At 42.3% G+C, this 15,476-nt stretch overlaps 1 protein-coding gene across 1 annotated transcript in view; it reads right to left on the bottom strand.

The window, feature by feature from the left end:
• The window catches only part of CRHR1 (corticotropin releasing hormone receptor 1), a 369,096-nt gene that overhangs the window by 29,161 nt on the left and 324,459 nt on the right, over positions 1 to 15,476 (bottom strand). Inside the window, exon 7 of the mRNA XM_082272731.1 lies at positions 1,016 to 1,136. Coding sequence (XP_082128857.1) covers positions 1,016 to 1,136 — 121 coding nt within the window. The remainder of the gene's footprint in view (positions 1 to 1,015; positions 1,137 to 15,476) is intronic.

The raw sequence follows: 15,476 nt of genomic DNA, 5'->3' as shown, positions 1-15,476 counted from the left end.
ACACGCAACAAACTGCTGACTCAGATGCAGAGAATGCTGAGATAATGTGAGGTAGTAGTGTAGTGGTGTGCCCCTTTATCCAGATGCAGGTGCAAGTCCCTTTAACTCAATTCCCCATAATCCTCTGGGCTCCCAGCATCCCCTGAGTTCCAGGACATGCCCAGGGAGTATAAATGCCAGCTCCGCCCAGCTTCCTGTGCTCAGAGAGATCCTGCCTGATGGGACAGCAGTGACTGGGCAAGTGAGCTGTCCCCAGGTGCTGGGTCCTCATTCGATCGGTCTGGTGTGTGGGCCTCCAGCAGTGAGCACAAGAGCACACAGTATTTATCCAAGCCCCAGTCACTGGAGAGGACTCTGTTACAGTCCATGTGGAGAAGTTGTCCAAGCAGTCGGTTGGTCCTATCTACGGCCCCCAGAGCCTCCTGACCAAAGTCAGCATCAGCAGTGCCTGTGTGAAGTCTGTGCCAGCAGGAAATACCCTCAACTCCCAGTCTGCTGAATGAACGATTAATCTCTGGTAACACGTGAGAATATTCAGATCTTTTCCTATCTGTAAACTGAACTCAGAACACTCTGCTGCCATCTAGTGGCCATTACTAGAACTGCAATATAATTGTTTTCACACGTTTTATGAATATTTCTCCTTTCCTCATATTGCTGTTTTGTACTGCAAACCCCTGTTCACATGATCTCCTGTGTAATCTACGTTCCACATTGTTAAGTAAAGTAGAAATTGCACATCACCACTGGTCTGATCATTGGCTGATACCATTACATAACAGTATTACAATGGCACTGTTCTGCCAGACTGCCCCAATAAAACTAAAATATCAAGGCAGGAAGAAGTTAGGTTACCAGAGCCTATTGTGGTATCATAAACAAGAACACATTCTGTTTACTGAGCACTGTGACTTACACCGAGGCACAGACAGTGAGGAAAAAGACATGTGCACACCTATGTACAGTTGTGGAATTCACAAAGGTGTTTACAAGCATTGAGATCAGGGACACCTACCACATTACTGTCATGGGCCTCATGGCTCAATGTAAGCTGCATCACAAACCAAGTGACGTTCCGCAGAATAAAGGCCGTGATGAGGTTCCAGTGAATTATGTTACGCAAGCATCGAATGCTCCTAGAAGAGAGATAATGGAGTTATGAGCTTACATGCAAGAATTCTAAAGAGACAGTTTTAAAGACTGGTAATTATTACATTTCACTTTTGCATTTGCACAACATTTAGGGATGTCTCCTTGGTGCTGGCCTATTTCCCCCCATTTCTGCTGTGAGCTGGGGATAGGTAGCAGGTACAAAACTCCCTGGGGTGAGCACACTTTCTTGCACAAATACAAGTCCAGGGACATATTTGCAGACAGTAGTGTGTTTATTTGTGCCATTTACAAGTGCTGTGCAGTGATGCAAACAGAAAGAGTTCAAAAACGTCATAAAACAAAATCCTAGCCGAGTTCCCGGCACTAACTACACAATCAAAAATCCTGACTATCAGGCTGTCCTAGCCTATCGCTTGTAAGCCTCTACTGTAGACACAGATTGACAACTTTCCACCAACCTTCCAGCTTTAACAGGTACAACTTGTCTGTTCCCCCAGGCTCAAGAGCACTGACTCTGAGTTTCAGGTGATTATAAAGGACAAAAGGGTGAGGTGCAAAACATGAACTCTAAAAGTGTATGAGTGGAGCCTGGGAGATGTGTAAACCCCAAACAGGGCTTTTCTAGGCAGCCTTTTAGGCACTCTGCTACACTGCCCTAGCAGGTCTCTTAACCGCCTTAGCGGTATCCCCGAGCGTGACTCGGGGTAGGAATTTTCTGCTATTAGCGGTATCCCCGAGTCACGCTCGGGGTCAATGGGCAGAGCGTGCAGAGAGCGCAGCGGAGCTTCTCTTACCTTATCCTGGCGATCCAGCGATGAGCTCTCATTGCTGTGACCGCCAGTGAGATCTCCGCCGCTCGTCTGTCAGTAGGAGGACTTCCTAGTTCCGTTCCCTGCAGCAGCAATGCTGCATGGGAGCGGAACTAGGGAGGGAAAGTAAAAAAAAAAAAAAAAAAACGTTGCACAAAACACAGAACACATTTTATATTATATATATGCATATATATATATATATATATATATATATATATATATATATATATATATATATATATATATATATACACACACACATATATATATATATATATATATATATATATATATATATATATATATATATACACATATATATATATATATGCATATATATATATATATATATGCATATATATATATATATATATATGCATATATATATATATATATATGCATATATATATATATATATATATATATATATATATATATATATATATATATGCATATGTATATATATGCATATGTATATATGTATATATATATATATATATATATATATACCTATATACACACACACATATATATATATAAAATTATATTATTGATTCGATTATAATTCATGCGTATATATATATATATATATATTTACACACACATATATATATATATATATATATATATATATATCTATATACACACACATATATATATATATATATATATATATATATATATATATATTGTAAGGGATTAGCTCGGTGGTAGGCGTATGGGTGACCCCTTTGGGGGTGCGTTTTCACAGAGAGATAGCCGAGCAGAGGTTGAAAACAAGACTGATTTATTCATGCAATTTACTTCACACAATTGCAAGCGTCAAAACAGCCAAAATAAAATAAAAGACAAAATAAATTTCTTGCCTCTGTGGGCGGCTACCTTCTCACGCTGGAACCTACCTAAGAAGTCTTCCCAACCTACTGTTGGGCCGACACTGCTGATCCTACAGCAGACACTCAAATGTCCATTTGTTTGCTTTTCACACAGCACAAACATTGTCCATTGAACATGTCCCTTTGTTTTCTTTCACACAGCACATGTTCATTTATAACAGGATCCTTTACTCTTCAGATTCTTCATATTGAACACAGTTCATTTAACAGGTCCCTTTACTCTTCACACTCTTCACATGGAACACTTTGTCTTCTCACCTTTGAGACGTCTTCACTCGTGGTTACCCTCCTTAGCTTCACATCGCTGTAGGGGGTCTTCTCCCATGCTCACCAGCTTGTCGGGAGGCACACATCCGACTGTCCCCCTCTCCCAGCCCACACGGCGACAGGCGGCAGCAGTCCTTCTCCCATGCCCACACGGCGTCGGGAGGTACACGTATGTCTGTCCTCCTCTTCCCAGCTCACACAGCGACAGGAGGCAGCACTCAATAGATTTTCTCTGGACAAATTATAGAGTCCTTGATCTCCTCATTCTGAACAGCTGAATGGTTTTCAACTTCCTGCTGGCTCTCTCTGCAGCCAACACCCTATAGTATCAGTGAACTTTCAAAGCAGGTGGGAATGTGTCTCCTCTCAGTGACTACATTCCCAGATTTACCTGACTTCCTGTCACATACCCCCCCCTCTTGTTTCAACCCTAGGGTTGGGACACATATTTCCAGGCACGCATGTGTCAGGCACTGCTGACTCACTGATAAGCCTCCTATTATCCTCAAGCTTCCGGATGAAACTGTTTTGTCATCTTCATTGACAGATTTCTCATAAATGCCACACAGTTTGTCTCTCATCTCATATACACATTCTTCAACTGCATTTTTGGCATCATTTTGCTCCTTCTCGTTTCTGTCATCTTCATTGACAGCTTTCTCATAAATGTCAGACAGCTTGTCCCTCATAACCGTCTGTCCAATCCACCATGGAGGACCGTGATCCATAGGCAACTCAATTGGGCTAGTCTTAATGTCTTCAACATTCTTAAGACGCCTCTCTCTGCAATCCATAAATGTTTTCCACAAAACTTTGAGAACCTTTGCTTCACTAAGCTTTGTTCCAAGTAGGGACTCTTGACATCCCTCTGTGACTTGAGTTGCCTCTCCATACATCTGTACACAATCATTGACTTTTCTTCCACCAACATCGGGGTTAAAGGCAACAACACAGTTGAACCCAGCGATCTGGGTGGTATCCATTATAGACCTCCTCTCTGCATCAGTGAAGAAGCATGGAACTGCAACACATTCTTTTACAGGTTTCTTCAATGCACTTTCTGCTGAACTATTTGACCGCTCAAGGTCACCTAGTTCCTTTTCTCTATCTGAATTCCACATGGAATGCATCTCAAGATCACGATCAAACTTCTGCCACCCGTCTTTCACCAGTTCCATTTTGGAAACACTCCCTGAAAGGCACTTATTCATTTGCTTCACGTTTTCACCAACAGCCTTAGTTTTCTCCACTAGGTTTTCAGCCTGAACTGAGAAATCATCACATTTCTTACTCAGCTCCTTTGTTTGCTGAAGTTCTAATGATACATTTTCCAATGCTTGAAGTTTTTGAAGGAACGGTTTATTCCAAAGGGGTGATTCAAGCCACATGTCGTCACATTTCTGAGGCTCACTCAGGACAGACCCCAAAACACTGATCCTTTTAAAAACTGCATCAGGCACACTATCCCCTCTTTGGGACAGATCCTCTGTTGCCTGGAATTCCTCTTCCAGTTCCTGCAACGGAATCTTCATCTCTTCTAGTTGCTGTTCTAAGGCTCGCTTAGACTTTTCTAGCTCCTGAACGCTTTTCACAACATCATCCTTGGAGCTGACCAATTCTTCCATTTCTGTACGCAGCTGTTTAACACTTTCTAGTTCAGCCTTACACTCTAGAGCTTCCTCCAAAGAGCGAGCCAAGAACAGGGCTTTGCTCTCGTTATCACGCGCCTCCGTTTCTGCACGTGCGCGTTCTTCTGCATATTTTGCAGACACATTCTTCTCTTCACCAAGCATCTGATCAAACTTCTTTTTCACATCTTCAACACACTGTAATGAACCAACGCTTTCTTCCATGCGTTTTTTCATAACCGCTATCTGAGCTTGCAATGTTGCGACTTGCTCTGATAGGTTTTTCTTTGCTTCCGCCTCCTCTTTTAATTGTTCCAGGAAGCCATTTTTCTCATCTTCCATTTGTTTGAGCTTTGTGCTAAAACTCAGCCTTTGACACCTCTCTTCCTGTAAGAGTTCCTGCGTGTCTTGCAGCTGCGATTCCAAGATAGAAAAATCTTCCGCAATTTCTCTAGATTTGCTGTCTGCTTGAGAAAGCTGATTTGTAACATTGTCCAACTCAACCTGCAGTCGGTTTGCCTTCTCTGACAGCTTAGCACACAATCGGTCACCTTCTGACACCTTGACTTGCGATTCCAGAAGCTGTGCCTCTACTTTTTCCCTCTTATGTTCACAATCTCCTTTTCCCTGCATAAGAGCCTTCACCTCATTGGCTAGCATCTGGGAATAAGAATGTAATTCTGCCACACAGGCTTCTTTCTCCTTTAACTGCTGCTGGAAACGTTGGGCTTCACCTTTCCAACTTTCACAGTCTGCACGTAATTCATCTACCACATTGCTCAAAGTGGTGAGCTCATACACAGTACTCAGTAATTTAGCCTCTCTTTCACTTTTCTCTTTGTCGCTGAGAGACAATGTCGCTTTCAGAGCGACATTCTGTTCCTGCGACTCCTGCAGGTCTATTTTTGTAGCTCCCAAAGACTGAAGACTTTTTTCCAGCTGATTACGCAACTCCAACATATCAGCCATACTTTGCTTCTGCAAAGTCTGAATTTCACTTTCCTTTTCCATGAGGATGGTATCTTTCTCCATTATAGTCTCTCTGCGTTTTTGCAACTCGACCAAAAGAAGAGCAGTGGATTCTTCCCACTGTAACACATGAGACTTGAGTAGTTCATTCATTTCCTGCAAGTTTCTATGCTCCATTTTAAGCAATTCCAAGGCTTGTTCCTTTTCTTCCATTTTCCGTTGCAAGGCATCCAACTCAGCCCTGCACACATACTCGGTTTCCTCCAAACCGATGGCCTCCATTGGCTGCTGGCGTCTCTGTTTCCAGCCTGCCATGCTCTCTTGATGAGCCTTTTGTTGAGCTGCAAAGCTCTGCTGAAAATCCGCATTTGCCTGCTGTTGAGCTGCATTTGCTTGCTGTTGAGCTGCATTTGATATAATCAGATGTTTCAACATCTCCTCCATTTTGAGTTTACTTTTCATCTGAGCACACGTTTCATCAGTGTTGCTAGGGACAACAACCTTCCTCTTTAGTAGACTCTCTTTAGGCATGGATGGGGCTGGTTCAGACGGCAACATCCCCTCCATCCATAGAATCCGGTCTCTCATTTCATCTATCTTTGCATTTTTCAGGCGTTTGGATCGCCCCATCTTCAATAACTCCACAAACAAATTTTTCACAGTCCAGCAAACAATTTTCAGACCACTGTCTCTTCAACACATGTAGTTTTTCTCTCTCTTGCAGGATCTCTTTTCCTGCGCACACAGTTTGTGCAGTCACTTGCACCAGACACAACAAAGTTCATCAAAAAATTTTGAGACCGCTGTCTCTTTAAAACACTTTTTTTTTTTTTTCTGTCAGGATCTTCTCTCCTGCACACATAGATTGTGCAATCTCATGCACCAGACAAAGTTCATCAAACATTTGCACTTCCTTGCAGGGATCTTGCTGCTTCTGCCCACTGCATACCTCCACCATATGTAAGGGATTAGCTCGGTGGTAGGCGTATGGGTGACCCCTTTGGGGGTGCGTTTTCACAGAGAGATAGCCGAGCAGAGGTTGAAAACAAGACTGATTTATTCATGCAATTTACTTCACACAATTGCAAGCGTCAAAACAGCCAAAATAAAATAAAAGACAAAATAAATCCTTGCCTCTGTGGGCGGCTACCTTCTCACGCTGGAACCTACCTAAGAAGTCTTCCCAACCTACTGTTGGGCCGACACTGCTGATCCTACAGCAGACACTCAAATGTCCATTTGTTTGCTTTTCACACAGCACAAACATTGTCCATTGAACATGTCCCTTTGTTTTCTTTCACACAGCACATGTTCATTTATAACAGGATCCTTTACTCTTCAGATTCTTCATATTGAACACAGTTCATTTAACAGGTCCCTTTACTCTTCACACTCTTCACATGGAACACTTTGTCTTCTCACCTTTGAGACGTCTTCACTCGTGGTTACCCTCCTTAGCTTCACATCGCTGTAGGGGGTCTTCTCCCATGCTCACCAGCTTGTCGGGAGGCACACATCCGACTGTCCCCCTCTCCCAGCCCACACGGCGACAGGCGGCAGCAGTCCTTCTCCCATGCCCACACGGCGTCGGGAGGTACACGTATGTCTGTCCTCCTCTTCCCAGCTCACACAGCGACAGGAGGCAGCACTCAATAGATTTTCTCTGGACAAATTATAGAGTCCTTGATCTCCTCATTCTGAACAGCTGAATGGTTTTCAACTTCCTGCTGGCTCTCTCTGCAGCCAACACCCTATAGTATCAGTGAACTTTCAAAGCAGGTGGGAATGTGTCTCCTCTCAGTGACTACATTCCCAGATTTACCTGACTTCCTGTCACAATATATATATACACACATATATATATAGTATATAACGCATGAATTATAATCTAATCAATAATATAATTTTATTATATATATTATATATTAAATAATAAAATAATATTATTGATTCGATTATAATTCACTTGTTTGTGTTTCAAATTTATCACATCTGGGATGTCTACTAGAGACTTGTTTTGGTCAGGTTTAAGTCAGTAATTACTAAGAATTGTAGGCCTATAATACATAACGCCAAATTTCCATGAAAAGAATTGTACCGCTTTTGGAACAGAATTCCTGACAGAATCATACCGCCAGGGAGGTTAAAGCAGTGACACAATTATTTTATGTCCCAATGACAAATTTTGAATTTATTATTTTACAAGACTGTCTTAAATAATAGTGCAAAACTGGCTGTACACAAGACTCAACTGGAAGCTTTCTACTGATCTAAAATACAGAGCAAAACTGCTTAATGGGTATATAAAGCCAACATGCTTTTCTTTTAGTTTCTAGAGTAAGTCTAGAGGCAAAACTCCTATCAAAATATTTATGGCAGTTTATGTCCTGGTAGGTAGATTTTACTTCACTTCCTCTGCAAAGGAACACAACAGGAAACATGACATCTCTCCCAAATGAATAAAATATTTTCATAGGCATAGGTGTCCCACTTAGAGAAATTTTCCTCACATCTGACTCTGGTGACAAATATAACATTTTGGATGTCTCATCACAGTGGTCACCAGGACAAACAGAGGGGTGATTCTCCTCAGTGAAGACAGACAGGGACACACATTCCCCACAAACCGAGTTGTATAAAGTACTGGAAACCCCTACTTGAGAAAAAGTACAAGTGCTCAATCAAAAAGTGACTTGAGTAGAAGTGGAAGTGCTCAATCAAAAAGTGACTTGAGTAGAAGTACTAAAGTATTCAACATTTTTTGTACTTAAGTATTGCAAGTAGTTTTTTTAACAATTTTGCTACTCAAGTACTGAAAGTAAAAGTACCAGTAGTTTTGAAAAAACAAATTGCTACTCAAGTACTGAAAGTAAAAGTACAAGTACTGTGTTATGTAGTTATTTAAGAAAGAAGTCAAAAGTTTGAACATCATATTGTTTTTTAATTATTTCAAATGCAGCTTTTATTTATACATACAGTAGCATTTATTTTCGTATGCGCTGATAATGCACATGTTTTGAACTTCATGAAACCTGCCATCTACTGTTCTGGCAGTGGTAATTTTTATAATAGTAACGAGTAACTATGCAGCACAAAAAAAAATATTGGAGTAGAAGTATTGAAATCATAGAAAAAATGTAGTGAATTAAAAGTGGAAGTAGGAGAAAAAGATTATACTCTAGGAAAGTACAGATACCGCCTTACGGTACTTAAGTACAGTAGTGAAGTAGTTCTACTTAGTTGCTATACATCTCTGCCTACAAAATCCAAAAGCTAAAAAAAAAATCCTTTTACCAGTGGTGACCCAGTTAAAACTGGGGGGGCACTAATAATTTTCACCACTAAATCATACCACTGAAAAGACTAAATAACTATATATAATTAAGATTACAAAATACAACAAATATGATGCGGTATGCAAGGATACCTTTTTATTGTACTAACCTAAGATTTAAAAGACAAGCTTTCAAGAGTTTTCCCTTCTTCCTCAGGTATTGCTTCAGATCTGAGAAAGAGAGGAAAACTCTCAAAAGCTTTTCCTTATAGTTTAACCACTTGCCGACCGCCGCACGACTATCTACGGCGGCGGTCAGCCCCTCACAGGCAAAGTGACGTAGGTCTACGTCGCTCGCCTGTGAGGGTTTAGGGAGCGAGCGCGCGCCGCCGGAGGCGCGCCCCCGCTCCCGCGTGGTCACGGACCCCCCCGCGCGTGTGACCGGCGGACCCGATCGCCGCCGGCCACTCTGCGATCGGCGGGGGAGAGGGAGATAGTCAGGCAGCTTGTGTAAACAAGCTGCCTGTCATTCTCCTCTCTGTATGAGAGCTGATCACATGGATCTACTATGTAGATCCATTGATCACTCTGCATACAGTTGAAGCCACAGCCAATCACAGTTAGAATCACGCCCCTAGGGACACACACAGCCCCTCCCTCTCAAATAAAGTTAACCCCTTCACTACCAGTGCATTTTTACAGTAACAGTGCATATGTATAGCACTGATTACTGTAGAAATGTCACTGGTAACCCCAAAAGTGTCAAAAATGTCAGTCAAGGGTCCGATCTGTCCGCCGCAATGTCGCAGTACCGCAAAAAAAATCGCAGATCGCCGCCATTACGCGTTAAAAAAAAAAACAACAAAAATGACAAAAATCTTTCCCTTTGTTAGTAAACGCAATAACTTTTGCGCAAACCAATCAAAATACGCTTTTTGCGATTTTTTTTACCAAACATAGGTAGCATAAAACAAATTGGCCGAAAATATTAAAAAATTTTGATTTTTACATTTTTTTTTGGGGGAATTTCATATAAAAAAAAGGGAAAAATATTGCTATTTTTGCAAAATTTACGCTCTTTTTTTGTTTATAGCGCATGATCAAAAAATCGCACAGGTGATCAAATACCACCAAAAGAAAGCTCTGTTTGTGGGAAAAAAAGGACGCCAAATTCGTTTCGGTACAGCGTCGCACGACCGCGCAATTGTCCGTTAAAGTCACGCAGTGCCGAATCGCAAAATGCCCTCTGGTCGTTTAGCAGCCAAATCCTCCGGGGCTTAAGTGGTTAAAGCAATTTCAGCAAATTCCTGGGCTGTATAAATAATCCCCTATTTTCAATATGTCACTAATAAAGACCAATAAACAGACCCTGAGTGTGTGCATGCGTGCATACGTGAGTGAGTGTGTGCTTTCTACCTACTTCAAAATGAAAATTAGACATTTTTTTTGCATTCGTGCCAGTTTACACAAAAATAACCCCCAGCATTGGTGTCAGTTTACACAGAAAAAACCCCTAGCATTAATGCCAGTGTATACAATAATAACCCCAACTTTGGTGCCAGTGTACGCAATAATAACGCCTAATATTGGTGTCAGTTTACACGGTTATAGCCCCTAGTATTGGTGCCAGTTTACACAGTAATAGCCCCTAGTATCGGTGTCAGTTTACATTGATAACCCCTAGTTTTGGTGCCAGTTAATGCAGTAATAGCCCCTAGTATTGGTGCCAGTTTACACAGATATAGCCCCTAGTATTGGTGCCAGTTTACAAAGACATAGCCCCTAGTATTAGTGCCGGTTTACACAGTAATAGCCCCTAGTATTGTTGTCAGTTTACTCAGTAATTGCCCCTAGTATTGGTGCCAGTTTACGCAGTAATAGCCCCTAGTATTGGTGCCAGTTTGCAAAGACATAGCCCCTAGTATTAGTGCCGGTTTACACAGTAATAGCCCCTAGTATTGTAGTCAGTTTACTCAGTAATTGCCCCTAGTATTGGTGCCAGTTTACACAGTAATAGCCCCTAGTATTGGTGCCAGTTTACACAGACATAGCCCCTAGTATTAGTGGCAGTTTACGCAGTAACAATCCCCTAGTATCGGTGTCAGTTTACACAGTGATAGCCCCTAGTATTGGTGCCAATTTACGCAGTAATACCACCTAGTTTTAATGCCAGTTTACACAGTAATAGCCACTAGTATCGGTGTCAGTTTACACAGTAATAGCCCCTAGTATTGGTGCCAGTTTACGCAGTAATAGCCCCTAGTATTGGTGCCAGTTTACGCAGTAATAGCCCCTAGTATTGGTGCCAGTTTATGCAGTAATAGCCCCTAGTATTGGTGCCAGTTTACGCAGTAATAATCCCTGGTGTATTGGTGCCAGTTTACACAGTAATAACCGCCTGAAACTGGGGTTAATAAACACTGTGACTGGCAACTAATGTGAATTCGTACAAATTGTTTACCCCTTGGGGAAGTGAGGGGGCCACTAGCCAGTAATGCAAAGGGTTAATGACAATGACAACTGCCACTTTTGCAGCTTTTTACAAATAAATGATTAACCCCCTTGGGGGAGTGAGGGGGTTAAACAAAATTTCCACTAGCTAGTAATGCAAGGGCTTAATAAACACTGCCACTGGCCAGTAGAAAAGCAATGACCAGTGGCAGTGGTAATTAACCCCTTGCATTAAAGAGAATCTGTACCTAGTCGCTACACTGCATACAAACAGTGGTCCTTCCTTGTACCCACAAAATGTACCTAATTACTGTACCTTACAGACACAAAAAAACCTCAGGACAAAGGATTGTCTGACTTATCCGACCTTAAAGAAGGTCTTCATTAAAACCAGCAACTGTTGGGACAGTGAACACCTTGGTCAGGACTATGTAATGCACAACATAATGTATATAGTGCAGGGGTCAGGATAAATACTATACAAAACAACATATAGAGTGCAGCAGTCAGGATGAGCCTTCTGTTTATCTCCATCCTTATATAAATATCCCCCTTACATCAGGGTTCCAAGAGTCTCTTCTTACATCAGAGTCCCCAGTGTTCTCCCTTACACCATGGTGCCCCCTTACATCAGAGTTCCCCTTTAAATCAAAGTCTCTCCAGCATTCCCTCCATACATCAGAGTCTAAACAGTTCCCCCTTAGATCAAAGTCCACAGAACTCATTACACATACATTCCCCCTTACGTTTGTGTTCCCAGAGCCTCCCTTACATTAGAGTACATTACAGTGCTAGCGGGAACTCTGCAGACCCTGATATAAAGGAAAACTCTGTGGACCATGAGGTAAGGAACAATGGGGACTCTGGTGTAAAAGGGAACTTTGATTTAAGGGGTCTCTGGTCACCAGAGCCCCCCTTACATCAGAGTTCCTCCTTACATCAGAGTCTGCAGTGTTCCCCTTTACATCACGATCTGCAAAGTTCCCTTTTTTTGCTGGGCTCTGCAGAGTTCCTCTTATATCAGAGTTCACAGTGTATGGGCAGGCAACAGGGCAAGGGGGAACTCTTCAGACTAACTGAAAGGGGAACTCTGATGTAAGGGGGTCTTTGGTCACCAGAGCCCCCCTCCTTACATCAGCATATGCAGAGTGCATACACTATGGTAAGGGGGGACACTGATGTAGGAGGTAAGTGAGGACACTGATATAAGGGGGAACCTTTATATCAGTGTTCCCCCTTACCTTAGGGTCCCTACTCCCCCTTTACATCAGTCACCTACTGCAGATTATTTTCAGTAGATGGCAGGGCAGTCTGTCTGTGGCATGGAGCTGTTATGCACTAACCTCTGTAAATTTTCTGTTGCAGTCCAGGGCACTAAGGGCGGGATCCTCTTCTCCTTCTGCTACCCCTCCTTTCAGTATATTTTATGTCGCCTCGCAGTGTACCCAGGGTTAGCGGGCCTCCTCTCACCCCCACCCCGAGCCGAGCCAGGCTAAACCGAGCCGAGATGGCCGGAGACGTAGATAAAGAGATCATGAAAGTAAACTAAAGTGGCGAGGAAGGAGGAGGGGGAGAAGCTGCCGCAGAATGATACAGACAGCATAAGCTGCTGGATCAAAAGTTTTACAGGAGCTTGTTCCGTTCATTGACAATTACAGACGGGAGCAAAGCTCCCTGTTTTTTCCTGAATATAACTGTGCTCTGGGGGGTTTCTGACCCCTCCTTACTGTATCTATATCCCTAGGGGGTGCACACGGGGGGGGCAAGGGATAACCTAGGTAGGCAATATATAGCGATGCTATAGTGAGGCCACTACCTGATACACTTATGTGTAGAAGCTAAATGTTTTTTCACAAATAATATTTTGCAAGCTGTGTCGATCTAACACACAGAAATCGATGAGACAGATGTTTAAGAACTGGAGAGTTTATCTACAATGTTCTACACTTAAATGCTGCAATTATGCACCTTTCAGGAAGTTCAGGTGGTATCAAAATTGTCTCCTTAGTGGTTCGATAACAGTGATGATAGCACCTTCCATACTCGAAAGAATCTTAATGGTGTACACAATGCTGCGTTTTTAAAGATAGTAAAGTGTACAAATGCCTAATCAACAGTATTTAAAGACTCTTACCAACAGCACAGCACTTGTGTAAATAACAGGGGCTTTCTAGTTCCAACCAAAACAGATTTCCTTTCTGTATCAAAGCAGTTTCAAGTCTGCTGGAGCACTAAGAGCTGCTTGGTCTTTTTGGTTCAGGTTTTACAGATCAGATATGTTTTTAATTTTATGGCCTTAAAGTGTATGCGTACTGAAAACATTTTTTTTTCTAATAGGGAACGGTTAAAATCATTGTCAGGTTATTTTTTAATGGTTTTATTTCTGACAAAGATTTCCTTAAAACTCCCAGAAAATAAGGGGAAATCTTCCCAATGTGAGGGTAATTCACACTGTGGACAGTGGTCACTGGAAAATTGGATGACTTCTACTCACTTATTGCTCTGGTAGGCAATAAGGTGAAGCCGTTTTTTGTTTAATCCCATTCCCATCTATGGGGCACTAAATTCTTTTCATTCCATTAAAAAGATCTATTGGTTTTGAGCGAGAAAATAAAGCTTTCCATGTGTAATCCTGCAGTTTATTTTTTATTAGTGTTCAAAGTCGGCAATAGTTCCTTGCTTGCGTAATCATATTTTGATCATGAGTGATGAGGCTTTGCAGAGCAATCATCACGTGGTTCCTGCTAGACCAATGAGACCAATGACGACATGTAAACATAAGTCAAAGATGTCTGCGCCCTTGTCGTCAATATTGAGTAGCGAAGAGATGGAAATTATGGCCAGACCTCCTTCAAAACTCTGTAAAAAGGATTATAAACAATGCTATATGCATCTGACGTCCATAAAGAAAGAACAAATAACGGATTTTACCCGCAACACGGTGGGATACGTTCAGAAACCGCAACAAACGGTGGCTTGGCTTGCAGGGCGAGAGTCAGAGAATAGCAGAAACATACAAGCATTGTCTAGAAATCAAGTTTAACAATGTTCCCGAAGGCGATGGGTTTCGCTCTACCTGCTACAGGCATTTCATTGACAAAAAGCGTTTGAATGCGGCAGAGAAACGGGTTACACAGCGTCCTGAAGCTGATAATGATCGCAAAGGCCAGTCGGTGTCATCGGGTAGTAGTACTTCAACAAATTATTATCTAACAAAAAAATTCAGGTCCAAGATGGGACTTCCAGTAGTTAGTACAGCCCGGAGCAAAAGAACAAAAGAAATAGGCGGAGGGATAGCATGACTTGGCCATCAGTGGAATTGTCTCTGAAAGGGTTAACATGTTAGGCAGTCTGGGGTTTGTCCTTCTATTGGTCAGGACAGCTAAGGGAGGGGCTGTTTAAGGGGGGAAGTGAGCTCACTGTAGTCTTTCCCGCGATTGGTCAGGGCAGCTAAGGGAGGGGCTGTAGAAGGGGGGAAGTGAGCTCAATGTAGTCTTTCCCGGGCTTCAGTTCCAGCGTGGGTGAAGAAGCATTCCCGCCCGCCCGCCCCTACATTGGGATGTCTGTTTCATGTGTTTATGTGCTGATTTTCGGTTGGGGGTCTTTGGAGGTGTGTCTGGTAAAACCTGCTGTACTTAGCAGCTGAGGGACCCATCTAAGGTATGGAGTCACCTGGGGAATGCCATGTTAATAGATGGGTTAACTGGTATTTTAAATTGGGAGGTATCTGCTGTGTGTTGAGGTCGTCCCCGAGCCGGTGCTGCGGCTGGGGACAGTTAAGAGTTACACAGATACACAAAATGGTACTTGGTATTTGGGGCCTCCAAAGATCGGCAACCTTATGTGATCTTTTATTTGAATATTTTGGTTCCAGTTTTAAGGAACGTGTTATATATATTTTGTTATTGGTTAATAAATGGCCACTTTGGCCAATTTTACTCCAATAAAGGTGTCCGTGTATTTATTGCAGGAAGTTCATTGAAAGGGTTTGGGATTTGAGATAAGGATTATGGTAAGTGTCCAAATTTCATCTGGGGTGCCTTAGTCATGTGCAGGTCCCATGCTA

Source organism: Pelophylax lessonae (assembly GCF_965119305.1).
Source record: "Pelophylax lessonae genome assembly, chromosome: 11".
Taxonomy (NCBI): Eukaryota; Metazoa; Chordata; class Amphibia; order Anura; family Ranidae; genus Pelophylax; species Pelophylax lessonae.
Note: the sequence above shows the minus strand (reverse complement) of the source record. Positions and strands in the feature narration are given on the sequence as shown.